At 45.5% G+C, this 27,802-nt stretch overlaps 1 protein-coding gene across 1 annotated transcript in view; it reads right to left on the bottom strand.

Annotated features, from left to right (window-relative positions):
- Positions 1 to 27,802, bottom strand: part of lamc3 (laminin, gamma 3) — a 232,446-nt gene that overhangs the window by 85,906 nt on the left and 118,738 nt on the right. The window contains exons 8-12 of the mRNA XM_051932256.1: positions 27,096 to 27,232; positions 24,836 to 24,955; positions 11,859 to 12,039; positions 5,177 to 5,293; positions 840 to 1,054 (exon numbers count right to left, since the gene is read on the bottom strand). Of these exons, the coding sequence (XP_051788216.1) occupies positions 840 to 1,054; positions 5,177 to 5,293; positions 11,859 to 12,039; positions 24,836 to 24,955; positions 27,096 to 27,232 (770 nt within the window). The remainder of the gene's footprint in view (positions 1 to 839; positions 1,055 to 5,176; positions 5,294 to 11,858; positions 12,040 to 24,835; positions 24,956 to 27,095; positions 27,233 to 27,802) is intronic.

The raw sequence follows: 27,802 nt of genomic DNA on the forward strand, positions 1-27,802 counted from the left end.
CTATATAACAGACAAGGTACCACAGCTGGACTGGCATGGGGAGGGTTCATTTGGTTTTATGCCCTGTATGTGTTCTGTGCCAGCATGAGTCTGACAGAGGTGATGCCAGTTGAAATATGCAATGCCTCAGTATGTCACTAGAGGGCAGGTATTTCAGACGATGCCAGGGTTGTTGGGTGCGCTGACTGAACAGAGACTGAGCAGGGCGAGGCCAGGACAGCAGTGCCAGGGGCAGAGAATCGCAGAAGGGGTTTTATTGAATAGGAATGCGCTGTTGCTGGAATAGAGAAAGCAACAGTAAGGACTTTCTGTCCATTTCTGAAGTCTAACTTTGTGTCCCAGGATCAAATAAGAGGCAGCCCCTGACTCCAGAAGGGATTCTGAGGTTTAGCCACAAATGTGTCACAGATTCTGAGGTTTAGTCCCAAAATTAGGTTTACGGAGTGCAGAGCGGGACAGAAAAAATGTAATGGGGGGAGTGGGGAGTTTGGGAGAGAAAGAGAGAGAGAATAGCAGAGGGAGGATAGATAGATACATAGATACTTTATTAATCCCAAGGGAAAATTCACAAAAATTAGGAAGTGGGAGATGCTGTGGTCTTAGGTGCTTTATGGCGATGTTTGAGGGAGCAAACCATCCCAGCAGGTGGACAGGTGTTTAAGACCCACTGAGGAGGTTCATCTGCTAGGTCTTCTATGTTATCCCTTTTGAGTATCCCACCCTTAATTAATTAATTTGCCACTTATTCCAAAACCAGGTTGGAGTTTTCTTTCCTTTCTACGTTTCCAACATGTTAACTGACAGAGGAAGAAGAAGAAGAAGCAGCTGGCAAGACTTACCGGTGTCAGGGTCGCAGATCCCATGCTGGTGGCAGGTACATGGCACGCAGAGGCCAGAAGGTCCGCCATTCAGGATCTCCCGTTTATACCCAGGTGCGCACTTTTCACAAAGCCGGCCAGTGTACTCCTGGGGACAAGTGCACTCCTCTACCCACAGGGCTGGAGGAAAGTGACCAGGGGTGGCGGAGAGCAGGCTCACTTCAGAAAGCCAGGTACTACCTGCAGGTGAGGAAAGAGGATTCATTGAGAATGAACGTCTGCATGAGCGGGTATTAGTGGACAGAGAGAGAGATGGGGGCAATATGTGGGTCCCAGATTTCAGGCAGCTTGCCTTAGTGTGACTGGGACACAGAGATTTAAGATTAGGATGATGGCAGAACCATGAAGAACCAAGCACACCCTGTAAGAGCAAGACATAATAAAAGGGTCAACACTGAGGTGACAAAACGGCGGAGAGCACAAGAGGAATCAGAATTACGGTCACAGACACTGAGAGAGTGAAAGGACAAGAAATGAGAGGGAAGTCAAAATGAAACTGAGACACTTTGTTGAAGATAAGAACGATAAGCAGGGAGAAGAGTCAATATTATGGTGGGCAAAGTATGAAGAACAGAAGAACAATGGAAGGAGTCGGAGTTGGTATCATGTGACTGCTGTGCGCACCCCTTGAGTTACCAAAACGACTCCACAGGGCGGGTGGAGGGGTGGAACGGTCCGTAGCCCCACTTCAGTTACATAACTGCTGCCCCCCGGTGGCCAAAAAGGATTATTAGAATTCAAGGACCTTCGGGGGTCCTCGGTGTCAGCAGCACACACCTCTTGAGTTATTAAAACAGCAATCCTCAGTGTTCATAGTGTGGTGGGAGAGGGGGGGAGCTTGATAAACGCCATCCCTCAGATGACGGCTCCCTAGGAGACCACCTACAGTCGTGGCCAAAAGTTTTCAGAATGATAGAAGTGTTCGTTTTCACAAAGTCTGCTGCTTCAGTGTTTTAACATCTTTGTGTCAGATGTTTGTTTCTATGGTGTACTGAAGTACAATTACAAGCATTTCAGAAGTTTCAAAGGCTTTTAATGACAATCAGTCAAGTTGGGGAGCAGGCACTGGTACAGTGCATTGCTGCACCCACCACACGACAAAACAACTCAGGATCCCGGTTGGTAACCCCCCAGGCAGACACGCGGTCCAATTCCACCCTCCGGAAATGACCCTCTATCTGCCACAGCCACGTGTTACATGGGCGACTCCTTGGCCTGGTCCAGCCACTTGGGTCCCCAACAATGAGGATCTTACGAGCCGGATCGTCCTCGGGGAAACACGCCACATGGCCACAGTGCCGTAACTGACGCTCCTTCACAATGCAGGTCATGTGCCTCAATCGGGACTCCATGAACAACACAAAGTCAAACCAGCGGGACTCAAGGATTCCATGAAGAGACACCAAAGGAGTCCAGTCTTCGTCTCAGGTCACTGGATAGCATCCATGTCTCACAAACAGAAAACACCAGGACTCCACAGACTTGGACCTTCGTCCTTTTGCTGAGACATTGGGAGTGTCACACACCCCTTTCCAGCGACCTCATGACACCCCCCCCCATGCTCTCCCAATCCATCTACTGACTTCCTTACTGACAATTACATTACGTTTATGCACAGAGTCCATATTTGCAGTGTTGGCCCTTCTTTCTTTTTCAAGACCTCTGCAATTTGCCCTGGCAGGCTGTCAATTAACTTCTGGGCCCAATCCTGACTGATGGAAACCCATTCTTGCAGAATCAGAATTTGTGTGTTTTTGTTTGTCCACCTGCCTCTTGAGGATTCTCAGTGGGATTCAGGTCTGGGGAGTTTCCTGGCCATGGACCCCAAATTTCAATGCTTTGTTCCCCGAGCCACTTAGTTCTCACTTTTGCCTTATGACCCGGTGCTCCATCATGTTGGTCACCAAACTGTTCTTGGATGGTTGGGAGAAGTTGCTCTCGGAGGATGTTTTGGGCCCATTCTTTATTCACGGATCGGGATCAGGGCACAAGCAGTGCAGAGCTCACTAGGAATGGCAGCAGGCGGGTGTGAGTTAGGCGAAGACGTTTGGAGGATGGCCTGGTGGGTGGCAAAGAAGCCAAGAAAAACGTCAGGGACAGACAGATATTCTGGGATTGGACTGCTAAGAACTGCTGGGCTCAAGTCATTTTCTCGGATGAATCCCCTTTCTGATTGTTCAAACTGTTCTTGGATGGTTGGGAGAAGTCGCTCTCAAGGATATTTTGGTCCCTTTCTTTATTCATGGCTGTGTTCTTAGGCCAAATTGTGAGTGAGCCCATTGCCTTGGCTGAGAAGCAACCTCACGTGACATGAATGGTCTCAGGATCCTTTACTGTTGCCATGACACAGGACTGATGGTGGCGCTGCTCACCTTTTCTTTTTTCCAGATGTTCCAAACATTCAGAAAGGGGATTCATCCGAGAAAATGACTTGAGCCCCGCAGTCCTTAGCAGTCCAAAAGTCTTCGCCTAACTCACACCCGCCTGCTGCCATTCCCGATCCATGAATAAAGAATGGGCCCAAAACATCCTGAGAGCAACTTCTCCCAACCATCCAAGAACAGTTTGGTGACCAACATGATGGAGCACTGGGTCATAAGGCAAAAGTGAGAACTAAGTGGCTTGGGGAACAAAACATCGAAATGTGGGGTCCATAGCCAGGAAACTCCCCAGACCTTAATCCCATTGAGAACTTGTGGTCAAAAGGCGGGTGGACAAACAAAAACCCACAAATTCTCACAAACTCCGAGCATTGATGATGCAAGAATGAGCTGCCATCAGTCAGGATTGGGCCCAGAAGTTGATTGCCAGCCTGCCAGGGTGAATTGCAGAGGTCTTGAAAAAGAAAAAAGGTCCAACAACTGCAAATATGGACTCTGCATAAATGTCATGTAATTATCAATAAAAGCCTTTGAAACATCTGAAATGCTTATAATTCTACTTCTGTCTACCATAGAAACATCTGACAAAAAGATCTAAAAACACTGAAGCTGCAAACTTTGTGAAAACCAATACTTGGGTCATTCTCAAAACTTTTGGCCACGATTGTATGTCACCTATTTGATTGACTGGTCACCTCAGAGAGCTTAATGAAATAAAGAGGTGTCAATACTTGAGTGACAGGACTATGGTGAGCATAAGGATAATGAAAAAGAAAGAAAGCAACACACCGGGGAGTGGTGGGGTTGACCAAAATATGGAGAACTTAAGAGGAAAAAGAAAAGAGGGGCAAATACTGCAGTCACCTGAGGGGACCATTAAAGTCTTCACAGAGCCCCATTTGCAAGCTCTTAATTGTGATTTCAGCTCCTCCCTTTCCTTCCAGAGTTAATAAAATATTCTCCTTTGTTCTTACCAATCTGGAGAGTTCTTGTTAGAGTTATTTGAGACTGTTTAATAGTTATGTCAGAGTTAAAAAATAATAGTTTTGGAATAAAGGGTATCAGGGCTTCTGGCTTGAGTATATCTCCTGTTTGGTTCTGCATGTCTCACACAACCCCAAAGCAGACTTTCTCTTGCTCATGTTTCTTAATAAGGGGGCTAGAGTCTCCAGTTAACCGATGTCCTGCCATGGGCTCACCTACAGGTGCCATAAGCCCTCTAATGGTTGCAGATTTGTACTGAGGTAACTGCTGGCAGCTTTGCTGTGAACCGACGAGCACCGAATTCTAATGGCCCTCAGAATCAGCCTCCTTGTCAGAGTCAGCCACACCAAACCCAGCTCTGGACACATCCTGGTGACGTCACTGCAACTCTCTCTCCGTCTCTGGTCACCTTTTCTGTGCAGTGTCACCACTACACTCCACCTGTCCCATCCTCGCCACCATGTGAATTACTTTGGTCTCATACCACAAAGCATCCGAGTTCAAAAATTCACACAGCCGAGTTCCTCAGATGCTGCAGCAATAGGAATGAAGTCACCCGATGTGCCTTAGCCACAGGTCCTCACTCTGGTGCGTCACTTTATCATTCCCCCCTTCGGTTTCAGAGTTGGCTTCTCTGCAACTGGAATGATTCATGGAACCATCCATCCATCCATTATCTAACCCGCTATATCCTAACTACAGGGTCACGGGGGTCTGCTGGAGCCAATCCCAGCCAACACAGGGCGCTAGGCAGGAAACAAACCCCTGGGCACCAGCCCACTGCAGTGAACCATTATTACAAATTAAAAAAAAATTAGCTTGCTTCCAAAGACGATCAATCATGGGGTGAAATAACCCATGAAGGCCAAACTAACAGAGATGTACAGAAGGGTGCAGAACAGAAGACGCTCCCTTAGGTGTGCCAGGCATTACCTACCATTGCTTCCTCCGGTGCCACTTATTTTTATGGCTGTGAGGTTGGACAGGATCTGACGAAATTCCTGAGGTGATAAAGGAGCCTCCTGTATGCCAACTTCATCCTCATGAAGTCTATCAAAAAAAAAAAAAGGAAACCACCAGTGATTAGCTTTTCACTTTCCTGCCGACTTGAGGGTGGACATTTAAAAAAATTGATTGGTGTGATTTGAATATTATGACAAAGTAAGTACTTGGAAAAACGCACCACACGTCAGGTCAGATAGACTCTGTGGATTCAGAAAGTCTTCAGACCAATTCACTTTCTGCTCACTTCATTCTGCTGCAGATTTCATTGTAGATGGAGAAATTTGTTATTTTTGCTCGTTAATCTGCGCTCAATAACCTTGTTAGAAGATGTTGATTCAATGGAATTAACAGTACAGTATAACGGGGCGTCTGGAAGAGAAGTGAAGAAGAGAGTGCAGGCAGGGTGGAGTGGGTGGAGAAGAGTGTCAGGAGTGATTTGTGACAGACGGGTATCAGCAAGAGTGAAAGGGAAAGTCTACAGAACGGTGGTGAGACCAGCTGTGTTATATGGGTTGGAGACGGTGGCACTGACCAGAAAGCAGGAGACCGAGCTGGAGGTGGCAGAGTTAAAGATGTGAAGATTTGCATTGGATGTGACGAGGATGGACAGGATTAGAAATGAGGATGTTAGAGGGTCAGCTCAAGTTGGACGGTTTAGAGACAAAGTCAGAGAGGCGAGATTGCATTGGTTTGGACATGTGCAGAGGAGAGATGATGAGTGTAATGAGAGAAGGGTACTAAGGATAGAGCTGCCAGGGAAGGCCTAAGAGAAGGTTTATGGATGAGCTGAGAGAAGACATGAAGGTGATGAGAGTGACAGAGCAAGATGATGAGGACAGGAAGAAATGGAAAAAGATGATCTGCTGTGGAGACCCCTAACGGGAGCAGCCAAAAGAAGAAGAATCTAGACTCAATAACCCATAATGACAAAAAGAAAATGTGTTTTCAAAAAGGTTTTCAAATTGATGGAAAAATCTAAAACTGAAATCTCTTATTCCTAAAAGTATTCAGATCCCTAATTTACTTCTTTGTAGAAGTCCCTTTAGCAGCAGTTCCAGCTTTGAGTATTCTTGGTAAGTTTCTACAAGCTTTGCACTCCTGGATTTGGGCAGTTGATCCCATTCTTCCTGGCAGATACTCTCAAGTTCCGTTAGATTGGATGAGAAGCGTCCGTGAACGGCCATCTTCAGGTTTCTCCACACATGTTTTATGGGGTTTAAGGCTGGGTCACTCAAGGATATTCAGAGATTTATCCTGAAGCCCCTCCAGTGTTGTCTTGGCTGTATGCTTCTGGTCAATGACATGCTGAAAGGTGAGCCATTGCCCCAAGTCTCAGGTGGCATGCACTTCAGGGTCCTCTCTGTAACTGGCTGCCCGCAATTCTGACTTGTCTACCTGTCCCTGCATCCCCATAGCATGATGCTATCACCACGCTTCACTTTAGGGATAGTAATAGGCAGGGGATTAGCAGCACCTGGTCTTCACCAGTGTGGAAACCAGGGGCACACCTGCCACCCCAGCCTGACACAAACTGGCAGAGACACCATTTCCGTCTAACAAAAGCCCCCTTTATTTAGGGAAAGGAACCCAGAGCAGTCTCCAAGGACTGACACCCACAGTCACAAGCACTGTAATAACACTGTCCCCATCTTTCAGGGCTTTGCAGCCCCTTTCCTTCTCCACACTTTGTAGGTGAGCTTCATCCACCTCCTCTAACGTCTGTGAGGTAGCTAGCTCCTTTTAAGCTGCACCTGGGGGAAGTCCAGGTGGCTCGTTTGGAAGGTCTGGAATTACTCCCAGGTGTGGCGGAAGCCCAATGTAGGGCTCTGCAGCTCCCCATGTCGGCATCCCTGTTGGGCTGAGCCGACCAATACCAAGTCCCATATAGCCCTGTGGGACTCCAAGGGGCTCTTACACCCCAGGGTGGCTGCCAAATAGCAATTCAGGGGAGATAGCACCTGTCATAAGTCATCTCACCTTGTCCTTCTAGTACAGAGGCGTCCCGGTCGGATAATCACACCAGATATAGTGCTTGGACTCATCAGACCAGAGATTCGTGCCCCTCATAGTTTCAGAGTCCTTCAAATGCCATTTGGCAAACTCCAAGCAGAAGTTAGCCACTCTACCAAAAGTGCTGTTGATATGGCCCCCCTTCCAACATGTTCTCCCCTCTCAGCAGACATCTTCTAAAGCTCAGTTGGAGTAACTGTTGTATTCTTGATCACCTTACTGACCATGGCCCTACTTGCTGGGTTATTCAATTTGTCCAGACGGCCAACTTTAGTAAGAGTCCTGACAGTTCCACACTTCTATTATGTCACAATTCTTGAGGCCGTTGTGCTCCTGGGAACACTCAATGCTTTACAGGTGCGGTGATCCCTTTGCCCTGTTCCATATCTCACCAAAATGTTAACCTGGAGGTCTACAGAGAGCCCCCTGGAGATCATTGCTTGTTTTTGTCCTGACATGCAGTGTGAATTGTGGACCTTTCTATACACAGGTCTACGTGGGCCTTTCTAAACAATGTCACACATGTGTGCATGGGAGGCAGCCAAAGGGCTCAAATGTGGGTAATTCCATGCCAGACCAGAGGAGGGCGGAGTGCATTAACCCTTTTTTTTTCCTTATTTCTGCAGACCAGTCACGGGAAATCCCACCTGGCCCTGATGACATCACTTCCAGTTCCGGGCCTGATGACCTCATTTCCTTGGTTTAGCTTTACATCCACCGTTTTGTCTCGTCTGCAACAGTTTTTTGTTTTGAACTCAAAAGACTAATTTCTTTGCCTTGCCAGAACAACCTACTATAAATGGGGGGGTGGGGGGGGGGCTTCCATCCATCCATTTTCCAACCCGCTGAATCCGAACACAGGGTCACGGGGGTCTGCTGGAGCCAATCCCAGCCAACAAAGGGCACAAGGCAGGAATCAATCCCGGGCAGGGTGCCAACCCACCGGAGGGGGGGCTTCCCCAAACCTTATTTTTGTCTCTTTTTCCTTTGTTGGTGTGACACCATGCAGTTTGCCACAGGTGGACTCCAATCAAGTTCTAGAAACTTCTCAAGCAAACAGGAGGCACCCGAGTACAATCAGGAGTGCCACAGCCAAGGCCTTGAACAGGAATGCTACATTTCACTGTTTGATTTTTAATACATTTGCAAAAATTTCTGGAATCATGTCTTCACTTTGTAACTATGGGTTATTGAGTGTAGACCGATGGGCAAAAATGGCAAATTTATCCACTTAATATTAAATGTGCAACACAATGAAGAGTGCAGAAAGTAAAGGGGTCTCCATACTTTCAGAATCCACTTTAAAGATCTTGTAATGAGCACAAGAAGAGGCCATTCAGCCCCCCAAAGCGCGCTAGTCCTGTCCACTTCATTCTTCTAAAAAAGCATCAAGTTGAGTTTTGAAAGTCCCTAAAGTCTTACTGCCTACCACACTACTTGGTAGCTCATTCCAAGTGTCTGTGGTTCTACTCCGAGAAGACCAGATCAGCACCAGCATAAACTACAAAATAGGGACCCTCAATATACAAATTATAGACATACAAGGACTAAAGACAAGTGTGACCCACCCAAAGGTGACAGCAAAAAGCCCACTTGGTAGAACTTTCAAGGATACAAGTCGTGCCTAACATGATGGGTCAAAGAGAGACCTGGACATGACATCACACTTCCTCGTCCCGTTGGTCCAAGAGGTACATTGAGGAAGAACAAGAACAGCAGACGTCCAGGAAATAAAAAAAGCTCAAACCCTCCCATCATCCCATCCATCCAGAAGCTATGCTGGAATCTCAGGGTCATCTTAACAGCATCATAGGACTCCCTGGGCTGAGTAGTGTGCTGGGGCCTCAGTTTTGATCGCTAAACAGAAACTTAATTAGACATCAGAAACATTGTGAGCCCCTTTGCTCCTGAGGGCCCCTGGCCAGTGCCCATATGTTAAGATGGCCCTACAGTGCATCCTGAAAGTATTCACAGCACATCACTTTTTCCACATTTTGTTATGTTACAGCCTTATTCCAAAATGGATTAAATTCATTTTTTTCCTCAGAATTCTACACACAACACCCCATAATGACAACATGAATAAGTTGAAGTTTACTTGAGGTTCCTGCAAATTTATTAAAAGTAAAAAAACTGAGAAATCCCATGTCCATAAGTATTCACAGCCTTTGCTCAATACTTTGTCGATGCCCCTTTGGCAGCAATTCCAGCCTGAAGTCTTTTTGAATATGATGCCATAAGCTTGGCACACCTATCCTTGGCCAGTTTCGCCCATTCCTCTTGGCAGCACCTCTCAAGCTCCATCAGGTTGGATGGGAAGCGTCGGTGCACTGCCATTTTAAGATCTCTCCAGAGATGTTCAATCAGATTCAAGTCTGGGCTCTGGCTGGGCCACTCAAGGACATTCACAGAGTTGTCCTGAAGCCACTCCTTTGATATCTTCGCTGTGTGCTTAGGGTCGTTGTCCTGCTGAAAGATGAACCGTCGCCCCAGTCTGAGGTCAAGAGCGCTCTGGAGCAGGTTTTCATCCAGGATGTCGCTGTACATTGCTGCAGTCATCTTTCCCTTTATCCTGACTAGTCTCCCAGTTCCTGCCGCTGAAAAACATCCCCACAGCATGATGCTGCCACCTCCATGCTTCACTGTAGGGATGGTATTGGCCTGGTGATGAGCGGTGCCTGGTTTCTTCCAAACGTGATGCCTGGCATTCACACCAAAGAGTTCAATCTTTGTCTCATCAGACCAGAGAATTTTCTTTCTCATGGTCTGAGAGTTCTTCAGGTGCCTTTTGGCAAACTCCAGGTGGGCTGCTATGTGCCTTTTACTAAGGAGTGGCTTCCGTCTGGCCACTCTACCATACAGGCCTGATTGGTGGATTGCTGCAGAGATGGTTGTCCTTCTGGAAGGTTCTCCTCTCTCCACAGAGGACCTCTGGAGCTCTGACAGAGTGACCATCGGGTTCTTGGTCACCTCCCTGACTAAGGCCCTTCTCCCCCGATCGCTCAGTTTAGATGGCCGGCCAGCTCTAGGAAGAGTCCTGGTGGTTTCGAACTTCTTCCACTTACGGATGATGGAGGTCACTGTGCTCACTGGGACTTTCAAAGCAGCAGAAATGTTTCTGTAACCTTCCCCTGATTTGTGCCTCGAGACAATCCTGTCTCAGAGGTCTACAGACAATTCCTTTGACTTCATGCTTGGTTTGTGCTCTGACATGAACTGTCAGCTGTGGGACCTTCTATAGACAGGTGTGTGCCTTTCCAAATCAGGTCCAGTCAACTGAATTTACCACAGGTAAAGTCTTCCTTAGATAGTTAGTTAGTTTTTGTTGATTTATGTTGTAATTCATGTTAGGTAATTTATGTTAGGTCAATCTGTCTTGTCTCTGCTAGCCAGCTAACTAGGCCTCTTAGTTAGCTAGTTTAGTTTTTCTGTTAATTTATGTTGTAAATTTATGTTGCATGTAGCACCTTGGTCCTGGAGGAACGTTGTTTCGTTTCACTGTGTACTAACTGTATATGGTTGAAGTGACAATAAAGCCTACTTGAACTTGAACTTGAACAATGAAGCTGCAGAAACATCTCAAGGATGATCAGGGGAAACAGGATGCACCTGAGCTCGATTGTGAGCTTCATGGCAAAGAGCTGTGAATACTTATGTACTTGTGCTTTCTCAATTTGTTTATTTTTAATAAATTTGCAAAAACCTCAAGGAAACTTTTTTCACGTTGTCATTATGGGGTGTTGTGTGTAGAATTCTGAGGAAAAAAATGAATTTAATCCATTTTGGAATAAGGCTGTGACAGAACAAAATGTGGAAAAGGTGATGCGCTGTGAATACTTTCCGGATGCACTGTATGCTGGATCAGAGGCCAAGAGTCTCCCTCTCCGTCATTCCAAGGACTTTGGTGGATCCGAGAACAGTCGGCTTACTAAGATGGAGAGCCACTTGGTGGTCTGGACATATCGGATGCCTAAGCTTCTAGTAAGAAGTGCTGCTATCCATCCAGGTTGTATTGGTGTCATCGCGTCACACTCATTACTTTGCTTCTGTTTTGGGCTCATTAAGGATTGTTCATTTATAATGCAGGAATAAAAGTGTGAACCTTCTCTCCTGCTTTTTTGTTTTTGATGTTCTCTCTTGTTGCTTGCAGTTACAGATTGAAGAGGAAGGCAGCAGTCGGCCCTGATGGTCACCATAAGTGGAGGTGCAGATTGCAGCCTCATCTTTGTGACAGACTGGTGCATGTCAAGATATGAGGGCTAGAGTTGGGCTTTGGGGTCCTCTGTTCACGTCTACGTAACAAAGAGTCTGAAAGTGAGAATAGAGTCCCACATGACAAAACACCTTCCCATCTGAAACCTGCAAGTTAAGCCTCATGGGCATCTAACACATTCTTTTATTTTTTTCCTATTTCATCATCTCAGGAAGTTGGAACTGATTCTGGGTGGGATGCAGACTTTCACCCTCTGCCAGTTAACGTACCAGTCCTGCATGTGCTTAAGAGTGCATTAAGAGTGACTCCGTGATTCCCGTCTACCCAAAATCCAGACCATTTACTGCTGGCGGGTAGGCTAAACAAGGGGTCAATAAAGACGCTTACCTGAAGACAAAGGTCCCTGCAGAGTGGACACTCTCTGGCCTGGGAAGATGTGCTGTCACCATTGCTGCCGGGCCCGCGATGACCAGCATCACATTTCTGGGGAGGAGGTGCCCACCATTCCCACTGAATGTGATGGTGAAGGGCTGCCCGTAGCTCAGCTGCTGGTCCCCCAGAAACTTTTCTGTGAAGCGGATGACAAAGAATTAGGAATGGAGTGCCTTGGAGCAAAAGACAGAGTCCTAATAATAAGCGGCAAGTGTTATGTTCAAACTAGTAACGCTTGGATCTTCAGTCCCCGACAAAAGGCGGTCCATACGCCTCTCACGAATCACAGCCCACCGCGGAGGGCGCTGCAGTGTCCTTCACTGCTACCCCAATATTGCTGTGGTGCTTTTCCTAAGAGGCACGCCATGTTCTCTTGAGGCCTTTCTTGTCTTGTCACCCATGTCATGTGGCCGCGCTGCCGCTCACCGTGCCAAGGACCTGAAACTCAATAACATGATGAAGGAAGCCCACACCTTCGATATTTAGGTCTTGTATGAGTTTCTGCTGTGCGTGTAATGTATGAGTGGCACTTGCAATGAAAATAATTGGCCTGTGCAATGCGCTTCACTGTTGGCAGAGGTCACCATGGGGCTTTCCTGAAAGTAATGCCACATGCATACACTGCTCTTCATTTCCTGTCATTCCCTGCACATATCCATGCTGCTACTTGCCATTAGATGGACACAAAGAGCAATTTAGTGGCGGTGGCAGCCTGCACATCCATTTCATGGGTCGTATTATGCATAAGCTCTCAACTGAGATCAAGACTAAGGTCCACGGCCTACTGGTTCGTAAGTTTTTTAAGTATATATAAAACCATCTGTGTGTCTGCGTATTTGTATGTCCATCCAGTTGTTATGTCTTTGTCATTCGAACAGATGGAGCATCACAAACATTTGGAGTTATAAAATGCTTTGCATTATGTCATTCCAAAAGATGGAGCATCACAAACATTTGTAGCAGTAACATTTATTGCATTTTGTCATTCCAACAGATGGAGCATCATAAACATTTGGAGTAGTAAAATACATTGGATTTTGTCATTGCAACAGATTGAGCATCACAAACATTTGGAGTTGTAAAATGCATTGGATTCTGTCATTTCAACAAATGGAGCATCACAAACATTTGTAGCAGTAACATTTATTGCATTTTGCAATTCCAACAGATGGAGCATCAGAAACATTTGGAGTAGTAAAATGCATTGTACTTGTCTTTCCAACAGATGGTGCATCAGAATCATTAATTCTGCTTTTACAAGTCCCATTCCAAATGGCATATAACAGAAACATATAAATTGCATTTGCCACTCCAATAAATGGCACATCACAAACTTTTGTAATAATGAATTTTATTCTAAAAATTTTTGTGATCTGTTGGAGTGACAAATACAATGCATTTTATTTCTACATGCAGTACAGAATAATTTCCAGTAAATGGTGCACTGCAAATGTTAATGCTGAGGTCTACGTTAATTATTTAGATTTCAGACCACTTTAGATGGGCCCACAGTTAGTGCTAAATGAAATAAAGAAAGGTTGATTGATAGAATAGCTGTGAGATGACTTAATGCTCCTTAAAAGACACTTTATAGAAATGTTTTGATTGATGGACTGTCATATCTCAGACAGGAATCCTCCTCTGGCTGGGGTTCTAATTCGTGTTTTATGTCTCTTTTGTTCATTTTTGATTCTTTTATTTATTATGTGCATCTTTCTTTATTTTTGGCTTTATCTATGTATACATGTGTTTTGTTGGGGGTTATTTCGTATTGGGACTTTTGGTTGTAGTGGATCACCTTATTTTCTGGGTCACTCCAATTGCCTTTGTACTCCATGGAGCTTCATTGTTATTGGAGAGCATTTTTTGTGAAGAATAAATCATATTTCATAAAGAGTCTACAAAGCCCTTTTTTGTCTAGCCGGGGTTTTTGACTGAATTTCCCCCTCAATTTGCATTTGTGAGGTGGCATAATAACCACTTGAGATGTACTCAATAAAGTAATATAAAGTGATGACTGGAACAAAACTGGAGTCCCATCCACAGACGGTTCTTACCCTACACCCAGTACCACCAGAACGGGCGGTGGTCCCCTGGACTCTGGACTGGATTTACAGCTAGAAGATGGATAGATGGAATGAGAGATCAGACAGAAGTGCAGCACTAACATCGGGCGATTGGGGGGATCGGGGGGTGTTACAAGCTTTCTTTTGAATCAGGGCCTTTAGCTTGGTGGCTTTACTTATGGATCAAGCCTTGTCAATGGGTTATGTTTATTTCTTATGAATGATTATTTTCCATGAGTTTGTTTTTCTTATGTCATTTTTGTTAATATTGTTATATGTTGTTTTTTATTTAATATGTATGTAGTGGGCCGGCACGGTGGTGCAGTGGGTAGCGCTGCTGCCTCGCAGTTGGGAGACCTGGGGACCTGGGTTCGCTTCCCGGGTCCTCCCTGCGTGGAGTTTGCATGTTCTCCCCGTGTCTGCGTGGGTTTCCTCCGGGCGCTCCGGTTTCCTCCCAAAGACATGCAGGTTAGGTGGACTGGTGATTCTAAATTGGCCCTAGTGTGTGCTTGGTGTGTGGGTGTGTTTGTGTGTGTCCTGCGGTGGGTTGGCACCCTGCCCGGGATTGGTCCCTGGCTTGTTGGCTGGGATTGGCTCCAGCAGACCCCCGTGACCCTGTGTTCGGATTCAGTGGGTTGGAAGATGGATGGATGTATGTACTGTGTATTTATGTTTGCCAATGCTTCTTGTCTTCTGAGAGTGGAACCATCAGGAGGTGAGGCCACCATGCTGTCACTACTGAGGGACCCCCAACCCTTTATATCTTAGGCTCAGAGGTTCAAGGTGACAGTTGTGGTTTGTGGAGCGCTTTGATTAATTTTTTTCTGATGAATGGCTTTTTTTTTTCTTGGATTCTCATTACTGGATTGAAGATTTCGTCTTGTTAGCCTTGGGTTACCGTTTTAGGAAAGCCTCTTTTGCCTTACTTTACTATTTTATCCCCAGTGTTTTATATAAAGAAATCTAGGGGGCTCTGCCCTCTGCTCGCTTCTTGTTTGGTTTACCAGATATTGTTTTAAGAGCTGGGAGCACATGACGCGTGTCTGCCAACAGCAATCCAACAACTGCTAGGTTAGATGTCTGTGGACTTGTTTTAAATGATGGCTCACTGCCTGGTCTCGTGTGATGTTGTAAAAACAATACTTGTCCTTTATTTCCGGCCCCGGGCCGTGGTTAAATCTCAGGACGTATAACGCTGCTTGCGTTGTGAAGTGGGGGGCAACTGCTGTCGCGCTGCCCGTCGATCATTTTAAAGCCTGAACAGCCGCTGTCCTTTTTGCCACTTCGTGTCTCTGCTGCTTGCATTGTGATCGCTTCTCTGTGATCATCAATATACACCTGACCGAATTGTGTTTGCTTTGAAATTAAACTTGTCGTTGCTTTAACTGTTGCGGGACAACAGATTCTCATGGCGTATGGTCCATTATTGTGTAAATCTACGTTTTGTGCATTCAATGATGTGAAGGTGTCCTGCGGTGGGTTGGCACCCTGCCCGGGATTGGTTCCTGCCTTGTGCCCTGTGTTGGCTGGGATTGGCTCCAGCAGACCCCCGTGACCCAGTGTTTGGATTCAGCAGGTTGGAAAATGGATGGATGGATGATGTAAGGTGAAGACTTTGTTTTCTGCTCTTTGTCTTTTATTTCTGACCTCACTCTGTCCTGCTATTTTTTCAATTACACCTGGCAATTAAATGTTTAATCCGAGGTCCGTGACCCGACCTCGGATAAGCGGAAGAGGATGGATGGATGGAATTAAACGTTTTGTTTGCACTAATGCGATCTTTTAGTCGTTATAACGTATTGTCCTTTAAACGCCGCGTGCCTTTTACACTACTGATATTTTTGCTGGCCGTGCTCCGATATCGCTTGTAAGTAGGATGTGTCTCGCAGGAATCTCATGTTCTATATCCCCGCGAGACGCTCCGTGGCCATTCTCTTTCGTCTCACGGGTCTTTTATTTGTCTCCCGTGATCTTAACGTGAAGATCACGTATCGTCTCCTAGTCATTCCCTCCCACAGGATTTTTTTTTTTTTTAATAATAGAGAGATATCAAGCCAGAGGTTTACGGTTATCCTCTCCACTTGAAGGGCTTCTTTTTTGGGCATTTTAAGCATTTTGAGAGTTCTCAGTGTTTAGAAGCCTGAGCCCCATTTTCAGCCTACCTCTTGATTTTGGTGCCAGGGTGCCCAAGATGGTGCCTGTTTCAGGGTCACGTTTTTCTACATTTAGAAGCCTGCTTGTTGTTGTTTTTTGGGTCCGTTTTTTGTTGCAGACTTCACCATTACCACAATGTTTCAACTGTCCAGACTGACTCCTGTAGCGTCCGGAGCAGATTGTCTTTTATTTAGTGCCATTTCTTTTTTTTTTTTTTTTTACTTTTGCAGCCAGAAGATGTGAATGCAAGGAATTTCTTTTCTTTAATGTGTTTTTAATATGCAGCCCACAGCTGAGCTCTCCGTCGGATTGTCTGGCATCTGTTTTGCAGACGCCAGTCTCTTTAATTTCTGCTACACTAATTTCAAGACCTCTCTCCTCACTTTTTTATTGATTCGTCTCAAAGAGTAAGCATTCCATGTTTTTCTGGATAGTTGACACCTTGTCTTATTTTTTTTTGGGGGGGGTCTTCAGTAGTTACCCACCTATACTGATTATAGTGCCTTTATATCTCTCACCATCTCACTAGACAGATTTCGGGTATCGCGTGACTGCACCTATTTTTCTGTTTAGCTGCCTATCCTTATTATGGCTAAACACTGAAGGAATCTGTCTGTTGATCTAACATGGACAGAGACAGCAGGACAATAAGACAATGACACGGTGCCATTGTGACCAGCGTAGTGCATCTTTATGCCCGTAAATGCTCTGTCTCCATTTATATACATACCACTTAAAAAAAATCTTGTTAGAGCAGCTAGAATACAATGCATTATCTGTCTGTCTATTGTGGTCACTAAGGGGCGTCATTGACCCCCAAAACGCCAGACACAACTGCACCAATCCCAGTCCTGTCCAATTTTTTATTTTGTCTCACAATGATAACGGACTCTCTTTCTTATCTTTATTTTTTCTTTTTTCTGTTCCTTTCCTCACCCTGCTAGGTAAGCCACGGGTGTCAATTTCCAGTCCTGGAGGGCCGCAGTAGCTGCAGGTTTTCATTCTAACCATCTTCTTAGTTAGTGACCACTTCTTGCTGCTAATTAACTTCTTTTGCCTTCATTTTAATTAACTTGACTCAGGCCCCTTTGTTGTTTCTTTTTCCTTAATTAGCAGCCAAACAATAGTGAGACACAAAATGAGCCGCCACCTTGACGGTGTTCATAGAAAAAACAGAAAATCAACAGTTTTGGAAATGTCTGCTGTGGCAGAATGAGAGCAACAACAAACCATTGAATAATGAATTTAATTACCATCAGCTTCTCATTAAGAAATTGGTTGGAGTGAAATTGGTTGGAGTTTGAAGCCCCAATTTAGCTGATCATCTGTTGGATTGTTTCACATCTCATTTCTGTTTGGCTGCCATTTAATGAAGAAACAAATTAATTCAAAGGACTGAATCTTTAGATAGATAGATAGATAGATAGATAGATAGATAGATAGATAGATAGATAGATAGATAGATAGATAGATAGATAGATACTTTATTAATCCCAAGGGGAAATTCACAAAAAACAGGGCAATTAAAATGAAGGGAAAAAGAATTTAATTAGCAGTGAAAACTGATCACTGATTAGGAAAAGGGTGAGAATGAAAACCAGCAGCCACTGCGGCCCACCAGGCCCGGAGTTCTACACCCCTGAGGTAAGCATTGTCCTCTTCCAGCCGACTCTGACTTCCGAGTGAGGTGAGGACGCCCTTTTTCTCCTGCACCCGGGAGTACGTCCAGTGTCAGGACATCCCCCGAAAGGAAGAAGTTCCGGGTTCGGGTGGAAGCTTCCAAAAATAGGGACAATCCCATGCTGCAGCTCCCCCTGGTGGCACCCATGGAATTCAGCCATTCCCAGTATGCCCTGCGGGTGTGTGTCTGGGTGTACCAGTCCAAGGGACACAGCCACCATAACATTTCGAATCCACTGTATATCGGGTAAGGGTTTTCTGTCCAACTCCATCAGGATGCCAGTCCATCTATACTGGCATGCCATGCCAACCCCCTGGTTGAGACAGGGAACGGTTCTCTGTTTTTGGCTGACAGGAGTGGTACCTGATGTGGCTGTAACGGGAAAAAAAAAATCAAAAAAACGTGCATTTTCCTAAATCTCTGCATTTTCCAAGAGTGCACCGTTTTGCAATAAAAGTGCAATTTTTCAATCTGCTTTAAAGTTACACTGCGCGGGGGACAGAGTGAAGCAGAACTGATCGATTCCGTTTTGTTTTATCTTGTAGAAAACAAGAAGGGGCGCCGCTTTTTATTTACTGTCGGAGTTATTAAAAAAAAAAAAAGGGAGCCGACTTGATGCTTCTGCAGAGATTGAATCCGAGAAGTTGTGAGCAAAATCAGGTAGCCATCAAACAGAAAAAGAAAATGGACCGGCATGAGGCCGAGCAGCCAGCCAGCAGGCATACTCGTTTCGGCGGATGCTTTTCTCACTTCGCTATTAAGCTTTCACGGTCCGGGGTATTGAAAAAGAAATAAATAAATAAAAAAGAATAAAAAGAGGAAAGCCTGGACTCGGATCGCGGCAATTTCTTTCTTTCCATTTCAAATGTCAAAAAGTCCATTCTGCTCTATAAATAATTCGTATTACCTACAACATCGTTTAAAATTTATAGAGCGTCTTCCCGAAATGTAACTTTTAAAGGCGCACGGGGTTTCAGGAGGAAATGGATTCAGCCACTCGGCTAATTCAAGGCAGGCAGCGATTGATCTGCGAGCGCATGTGGCAGACGTGTCGCGCTCTCCTTCGATTAGTTTACTCTGTTTAATGGGAAGGAGTCGCGCGGCGTGGCGCACTTGTCACTCTCTAGGAACTCCTGGACTGGACGGGCGAGTATCTGAGACGAGGAGATAAGAGAGTGATCGATGACTGGCTGTGTGCGACAATTTTTCTTTTGCTTCTTGCCCGGTGGTGCAATGGTAGCGCTATACAGGGTGGTCCAGATCTAATTATGCAATTTTCATTACGCTATAACTTATTAAGTTTATTACATAGAGAGTTCACAAAAAAATTATTTTTGTTGCCGATAGATGGCAGCACCTGTCCTGCATTCGTTTATCTATATTACTAAACGAAGGTTGTATATACGCACGGATGCCAGACGCACCGAAAGGCGCACGCGCACTGCGCCTCAGCACCCCCGAATCAAACCCAGAGGTTTCCCAGAATTCAGTAGGTGGCACCCAAACAACACAACATGACCTGTAAACTAAACTTTAGGTCACAATACAACCGCCGCCCGAACGCGCACACCACCACATATACAACCTTCGTTTAGTAATGTTTGTATATATGCAAAGATTGCAGAGGCTAGAAGCACCGACAGCGCATGCGCACTGCGCCTCAGCGCCCCCAAGTCAAACCCAGCGGCTTCCCAGAGTCAGCAAGTGGCGCCCAAACAACACAACACGACCTGTAAACTAAACTTGAGGTAAAGTGTGCACACCAGGTTGTATATATGCACAGATGCCAGAGGCCACAAGCAAACCGTACATAGTAAAACTGCTGCACGAACGCAACCGCCCACACCACCGCATATACCACCTTCGTTTAGTAATGTACCCCTCCAAGCCCGGATCCGCTGCCTTCGTCACTTCAGCACGCGAATCCTCCTCTGTTAGCAAACGACTTTTAGCTAACGACACAGCCATAGAAAAACAAAAACGACACCGCTTGGATAAAAACATTAAACGAAGGCACCTACAACGCGTTTCTGAAACACCAGAACCAGATGAGTCACGGCTCCAAAAAGAAACCGCTTTAGTACAAATATGTTTATTTAATTAAATGAAAACTTTCCCAGGACGCACCCACCCTCCATGATTTTTCTTCTCTCCAAATATCGGAGGGAACAGAAAGTGATTGCCATTCTTGGATTTGTGATTCTTTCGAGAATCACGGGTTTGCTGGTTACAAGATATTTCGAACAATTCTTTTGTCTTGCATTGCTTTCCTGCATTGCATTAAAAGTTGCATAATTAGATCTGGACCACCTTACGTACCCTGCATATGTCTGTGTTCTCAACCTGCGATGGACTGGCACCCTGCTCAGAGATTGTTCCTGCTCTATTCCCAATGCTTTCTGGGATGGGCTCCAGCTCCCTCGCAACCCTGGTCAGGATAAGATGTATCGATCTACAGAGCAGCAGTCAGCAGTTTCAGGGCAGAAGTGACATCACTGCATGTCTGGACCAGCAGTTTGGTAACCGACGTTTATAGGTCGTCACAAGTCAAATCAATTGTCCAAGTGGGAAGGATGATGATTAGTGGCGATTCTCTAAGGCGAAAGGACGGCAGGGGGAAGGACAACAATTGGCAGTGATTCTCTTAAGGGGGAAGGATGACAATAGATAGATAGATAGATAGATAGATAGATAGATAGATAGATAGATAGATAGATAGATAGATAGATAGATAGATAGATAGATAGATAGATAGATAGAGTGCATCCAGAAAGTATTCCCAGCACATCACTTTTTCCACATTTTGTTATGTCACAGCCTTATTCCAAAATTGATTCAATTCATTTTTTTCCTCAGAGTTCTACACACAACACCCCATAATGACAACGTGAAAAAAAGTTTACTTGAGATTTTTGCAAATTTATTAAAAATAAAAAATTGAGAAAGCACATGTACATAAGTATTCACAGCCTTTGCCATGAAGCTCAAAATTGAGCTCAGGTGCATCCTGTTTCCCCTGATCATCCTTGAGATGTTTCTGCAGCTTCATTGGAGTCCACCTGTGGTAAATTCAGTTGACTGGACAGGATTTGGAAAGGCACACACCTGTCTATAGAAGGTCCCACAGTTGACACTTCATGTCAGAGCACAAACCAAGCATGAAGTCAAAGGAATTGTCTGTAGACCTCCGAGACAGGATTGTCTCCAGGCACAAATCTGGGGAAGGTTACAGAAAAATTTCTGCTGCTTTGAAGGTCCCAATGAGCACAATGGCCTCCATCATCCGTAAGTGGAAGAAGTTTGAAACCACCAGGACTCTTCTTAGAGCTGGCCGGCCATCTAAACTGAGCGATCGGGGGACAAGGGCCTTAATCAGGGAGGTGACCAAGAACCTGATGGTAACTTTGTCAGAGCTCCAGAGGTCCTCTGCGGAGAGAGGAGAACCTTCCAGAAGGACAACCATCTCTGCAGCAATCCACCAATCAGGCCTGTATGGTAGAGTGGCCAGATGGAAGCCACTCCTTAGTGAAAGGCACATGGCAGCCCACCTGCAGTTTGCCAAAAGGCACCTGAAGGACTCACAGACCATGGGAAAGAAAATTCTCTGGTCTGATGAGACAAAGATTGAACTCTTTGGTGTGAATGCCAGGCATCACGTTTGGAGGAAACCAGGCACCGCTCATCACCAGGCCAATACCATCCCTACAGTGAAGCATGGTGGTGGCAGCATCATGCTGTGGGGATGTTTTTCAGCGGCAAGGACTAGGAGACTAGTCAGGATAAAGGGAAAGATGACTGCAGCAATGTACAGAGACATCCTGGATGAAAACCTGCACCAGAGTGCTCTTGACCTCAGACTGGGGCGACGGTTCATCTTTCAGCAGGACAACGACCCTAAGCACACAGCCAAGATATCAAAGGAGTGGCTTCAGGACAACTCTGTGAATGTCCTTGAGTGGCCCAACCAGAGCCCAGACTTGAATCTGATTGAACATCTCTGGAGAGATCTTAAAATGGCTGTGCACCGACACTTCCCATCCAACCTGATGGAGCTTGAGAGGTGCTGCAAAGAGGAATGGGAGAAACTGGCCAAGCATAGGTGTGCCAAGCTTGTGGCATCATATTCAAAAAGACTTGAGGCTGGAATTGCTGCCAAAGGTGCATCAACAAAGTATTGAGCAAAGGCTGTGAATACTTATGGACATGGGATTTCTCAGTTTTTTTATTTTTAATAAATTTGCAAAAACCTCAAGTAAACTTTTTTCACGTTGTCATTATGGGGTGTTGTGTGTAGAATTCTGAGGAAAAAAATGAATTTAATCCATTTTGGAATAAGGCTGTAACATAACAAAATGTGGAAAAAGTGATGTGCTGTGAATACTTTCTGGATGCACTGTAGATGTTAGATAGATAAATAGATAATGTGAAAGGCACTAGATAGATAGATAGATAGATAGATAGATAGATAGATAGATAGATAGATAGATAGATAGATAGATAGATAGATAGATAGATAGATAAGGCACTATATAATAGATAGATACTTTATTAATCCCAAGGGGAAATTCACATACTCCAGCAGCAGCATACTGATAACAAACAATATTAAAGAGTGATAAAAATGCGATCAGTGAAATAGAGAAAAAGCTAGAAAGATAAAGTCATACACGGAGCCGCTGGAAAGGCTAACCGCACCAAACCTTAACCTTAACAAAACGAACTTCTAACATGAAGTAATCCCTACCCTTAACCATTCATCGTACGCACAAACCAAACCAAATCCTAACCTTGACTTCTGTCCTGTAACTGCTGGTGTAGACCTGCGGTGACAGATGGTGCTCTGGCTTGGGATTAAGCTGCCTTATACGATGCAATGGCATTTCATTATACTGCTTACATGCAGAAAGCTTATTCCTTCCTCCAAAAAAAAAGTATTTCACAAAAGCATCACATTAACTCTATTATAAAAAAAAAAGTTGAGATGTGATCTTCTCGGAAGACAATTTGAAGTCCCGCGAGAGACACATTAACTTACTCCCAGCTCTTAAAACAAGCAAAACACACAACTCGCCAGCAGCAGAAACCCATCAGATGATCCGACTGCTTCCCCTTGTGTGCGTTCAAGCAACCCTAACAACGTGAGCGTCAGAGACGCAAAGTGGCAAAAGGACAGCTGCTGTACAGGCTTTAAAATGATCGACGGGCAGCACAACAGCAACAGAAAGACAGCAGATGATCCGACGGCTTCTCCTTAGCGTGCGTTCAGCTGCACCCCCTTGACAACGCGAGCAGCATTATACATCCTGCGAGAAAGAGATGTAACCATGCCTGGGGCCGGAAATAAAGGACAAGTATTGTTTTTACAACGTCACGCGAGGCAGTGAAGTCAAGTCAAGTTGGGGAGCATGCACAAGAGTCCAGAGGCATCCAGAAAACCAGCGTTATTCCAATCAAAACAGGACCTGCCAGGGCGTTCATTCAAATGGGAACAACCAGTTCAATACACACAGACAGGGCAAGCAGGCAGTGACAGGTGCCAGGCCGGTGCCCGGGTTAGAATGTCCCCCGCATCATCCATCGGGCAATTGACGTGTTAATACGGCGGGGCTGCGAACCTGTGATTGCATCGCAAAGGAAGGTGACTATGAAAAAAAGTGTTGTCATTTATTTTTGAAAGTCTTAATAAGTAGAACGTCCCTCGTAAATAAGTAAGCAAGTTTATTGCATTTTTCCACCTCTCTCAGGCTTCTGCTGGCCCACAAGGCCGCTCCTCTAGCCCACTTTGCAGAGATCTTCTTTCACTTTAACGTTGAAGTCATTTCTGCTGATCAGTGACAAAAGAGCCCAATTAAACCCACTGGGATTCAATGGTGTTTAACTTCCACAGAAATGCAGGCGCTGTATTAGACATGCTGGATGATTTCAAGCTTGCCCAAGATGACACAGAATAAAATAATTTCAGAAAGCACGTGGATCAAAAGGCAATGCTGAAAAAATGACTGGAATGAAGGTCAGTAGGACCACCAAGACAGAATACGTGTGTGTGAATGAGAGGGAGGTCAGTGGAATGGTGAGGATGCAAGGAGTAGAGTTGGCGAAGGTAGATGAGTTTAAATACTTGGGGTCAACAGTACAGAGTAATGGAGACTGAGGAAGACAAGTGAAAAAGAGAGTGCAGGCAGGGTGAAGAAGAGTGTCAGGAGTGATTTGTGACAGACAGATATCAGCAAGAGTGGAAGGGAAGGTCTACAGGACGGTAGTGAGACCAGCTATGTTATATGGGCAGGAAGAGGGTGGCACAGGAGACAGAGCTGGAGGTGGCAGAGTTAAAGATGCTAAGGTTTGCATTGGGTGTGATGAGGATGGACAGGATTAGAAACGAGGACATTAGAGGGTCAGCTCAGGTTTGGAGACAAAGTCAGAGATGCGAGATTGCGTTGGTTTGGACATGTGCAGAGGAGAGATGCTGAGTATGCTGAGAGAAGGGTACTAAGGATAGAGCTGCCAGGCAAGAAGAGAAGAGGAAGGCCTAAGAGAAGGTTTATGGATGTGGTGAGAGAGGACATGCAGGTGATGGGGGTGACAGAACAAGATGACGAGGACAGAAAGATATGGAAGAAGATGATCCGTTGTGGCAACCCCTAACGGGAGCAGCCAAAAGAAGAAGAAGAATGGGAGTGACTGGAATGACACGTCCTTGAGATGACGAGGCCAACAACCTCGTGATATCAGCAGGAAAGACAAGCCTGGCTATTTGTGTTTAAATTTTCTCAGATTTTCCACATAGTGCCTTTCATACTCTTTCCGATCCTAAAGTCCTCAGCGTATTTAGAGCATCATCACTTCATGGAGGTCTTTGTCCTTTCATTTGAACTGGCTTCCACCTGTGCCTGACTTACTTTAAATGAAGAGGGGGTCTTTAGCCCAGATTACAGGGTTTTGGGCCCAGGGTAGTGAACTCCAGCAGCTTCATCTCTTGCACCCATTCACATTCATCTTACCGAGTGTCTCGACCCACCCTAGTAACATACCTGGTGCTTTGAAGAATCCAGGTTTATCTTCTCCACTTGTGTTTAAATGAAGGCCTCCTTCGTTCCACACGAGTAGAGATTCGCTCCCATCTGCCCACTCGCTCAACCAGCCATCCGCTCCTAAAATTGAAGATTATCGAAGTTAGGATATAATGAAGTTAGCTTTTGTTCCTCCAGGCTCCTCACAGAGATGTTTGGAGTTGGGACTTGACTACTGTGGGCCTGCTGGCAGCTTGGTGATTCAGTGCAATGACATGTCAGTCCAGAAGGGGCAGAGCTTTTCACCCGCAGCACCACCTTGTTGCCTGTACACCAAACAGATACCAGTGAGGAATTGAGCCAACAAAATGTTTGTGCAAACGAGAGGTCTAGAAAGGCCTAATCCAAAACTGCCTGTAAAGTGAAGGGGGGGACCACCCTGACCACTGCTTGTTAAACATTTATGGCCATGTAGGAAAAATCATGGAGGAGCTGGGCAGCTCTGTCTTCATTTCATGAATTCAGCCTCCCAAAGGCCACACTTCACCTACCTGGTCAGTCAATGATTTTGCTCAGGTTCTCCTGGTCTTCACCTTCCAAGGTGGGCTTCACTCAGGTTAAGTTTTATATTCAGAGGCTAAGATAGGCCATCGCATTGTTGACTTGACATCCCACTTGAGAATGAGAAACGAGGTGGGGTAAGCTAGGCCTTCATCAACTCAAGACCTTCACCCTGTGTCGTAGTGTACTGGAGGCTGTGCTTGACCCATCACTTCATTCGCTGGTTTGGAAGGGTCCAGTCTTCATTTTCTGGTCTTGATTAGCTTGTGACTTGGCCATTCCAAAATCCTCCATTCTCTCCATTTATTTTCAGCCTTTCCTTGGTGGATCTGCTGGTAGGTTTAGGGCCATTGTCATGTCGCAAGGCCCACTTTTGGTTGAGCTGCAATCTTCGGACAGATGGTTTCACATTAATCTCGAGCACCTTCTGGTACAATGAAGAATTCCTAGTGGATTCTGGTGACGGTGAGCTTCCCAGGCCCTGATGTAGCAAAGTAGCCCCAAACCTGTACATTTCCACCTCCTTGTTTTATGGTTGCTGTCAGGCTCTTCTGCTCATATACGGTCATTGGTTTTCACCCAACATTTCTTCTGGTGCTGTGGCCAAATCACTCTACCTTGGACTTGTCTATCCAGAGCAGATTATTCCAAAAGTCCTGGTCTTTGTGTAGGTGTTGATGGACAAACCTGACGTTCTTTCTAGACAGCAATGGTCTCCTCCTTGCACACCTTAGGTCCCATGATGAGACTCCTTTCAGAATCTTGAAGTTCTGCTCTCAGGCTGAACTTGCTGGGATGACCAGGCCTGGACACACTGGCAGTTGTTTGAAAACTTCTCCATTTGTGGATGATCTTCTAGACAGTGGGAGGGTTGATTTCCAGTTGCTTGTAGATCTTCTTAAACCCATTCCCAGTCTCATAGGCATCCAGAACTTTCTTTCTGAAGGTCTGAAGTTGACACTCACCTCAACAACAAGCTAAATGTCTGAGGTTTAAATCAGACAGGACCCTCGCTCATGACACTCTGGTCTGGTGCACCCGATTCTAATTTGAGGTTGTGATAAATGGAGGGGTGGACTTAACTTTTTTCCAAGTGTTAAATTTGCATTTACGTTTTTTTAAATTATACAACGGACTATGAGATGCAAATGTGGCCTGATGTTTGTTACATTACATCACCTTTATCTATAGATACAGTTTAAATGAGGAACAAATGTTAATATGTCCACACACTGCATGTAAAAAAAAAATATGACTTACTTTTTCACATGACTGTACTTTGAATAACAAAATATGCAACATAATATACAATACAAATAATAAATTATGGAAAATGTTATATGATCCAGGAACAAAAAGCCAGGTAAACCATGACAAGCTGACATCACTCGTTTTTACTGTTTCATGGTGAACTTCTACCATTAGTGGTCTCGAATGGTGGGCTGCCCACTTTGATGAGCGTCAGGTGACATCGCCCAAGGCCACACCTCTTCTGCGTGACCCTGTTAGACATTCAGCCTGTGCCGCACCTTTGCTTTCCACTTTTGGGGGCAAGCCGGACACTTTGCCGATTCCACATCCTCATTGGGCGATCACTCCAACCAATGGCACTTCTTGATTTGCTACTCTGGAGTGGCAGGCTGCAGTTGAGACTGCCTGGGCTTCCATGTGTTGTCCTCTCTTACGGCTATGAACTCTCCAACCCTTGTTATCTACTGACCTTCTGTGAAGTTTGAAGTGATCCTGTACACGGAGTACCCCGGTGCAGACTGGCAGATGGCCGAATGTCCATGACAGAAGCACTCTGTGCAGCCCGCGAGGTTCTCAGGGTCCAAGCTGAAGGTTCCAGGCTTGCATCTGTACAGAGGGAAAAAAAAAAAAAGAACAGAGCGTGTCCTTGAAGTGAATGACTAAAATCACTCATGATGGTGTCACACATGTGCGCATGGGAGGCAGCTAAAGGGCTCAAGTGAGGGCAATACCACGCCAGACCAGGGGGTGGCAGAGTGCACTAACCTTTTCTCTCTTTCCTCTGCAGAACAGTTAGGGGAAGTCCCGCCCGTCCCCAGCGACGTCACTTCCAGTCCAGGCCCTGATGACATCACTTCCGCTTCCAATTCTGCTGACCTCACTTCCTCTGCCTGACCATAAAACCACCATTTTGTTTCATCCTAGTCGGTTCTATTTTGGACTCGAGTCTGTACACAAGCCGCATCTAAGTGCCTGCTTTGCAGCCTTATTTCAAGTATACGAGTGGCTGCCCCAAACCTTTCCTGTGGCATTTGTCTGTTTATTTGACAATGGACATCTGCATATCACCACTCATTGTAATACTTCATTGCTAACCCGAAGAGGTGGGTTGGCACCCTGCCCGGGATTGGTTCCTGCCTTGTGCCCTGTGTTGGCTGGGATTGGCTCCAGCAGACC

This window comes from Erpetoichthys calabaricus, chromosome 9, assembly GCF_900747795.2.
Source record: "Erpetoichthys calabaricus chromosome 9, fErpCal1.3, whole genome shotgun sequence".
Classification (NCBI taxonomy): Eukaryota; Metazoa; Chordata; class Cladistia; order Polypteriformes; family Polypteridae; genus Erpetoichthys; species Erpetoichthys calabaricus.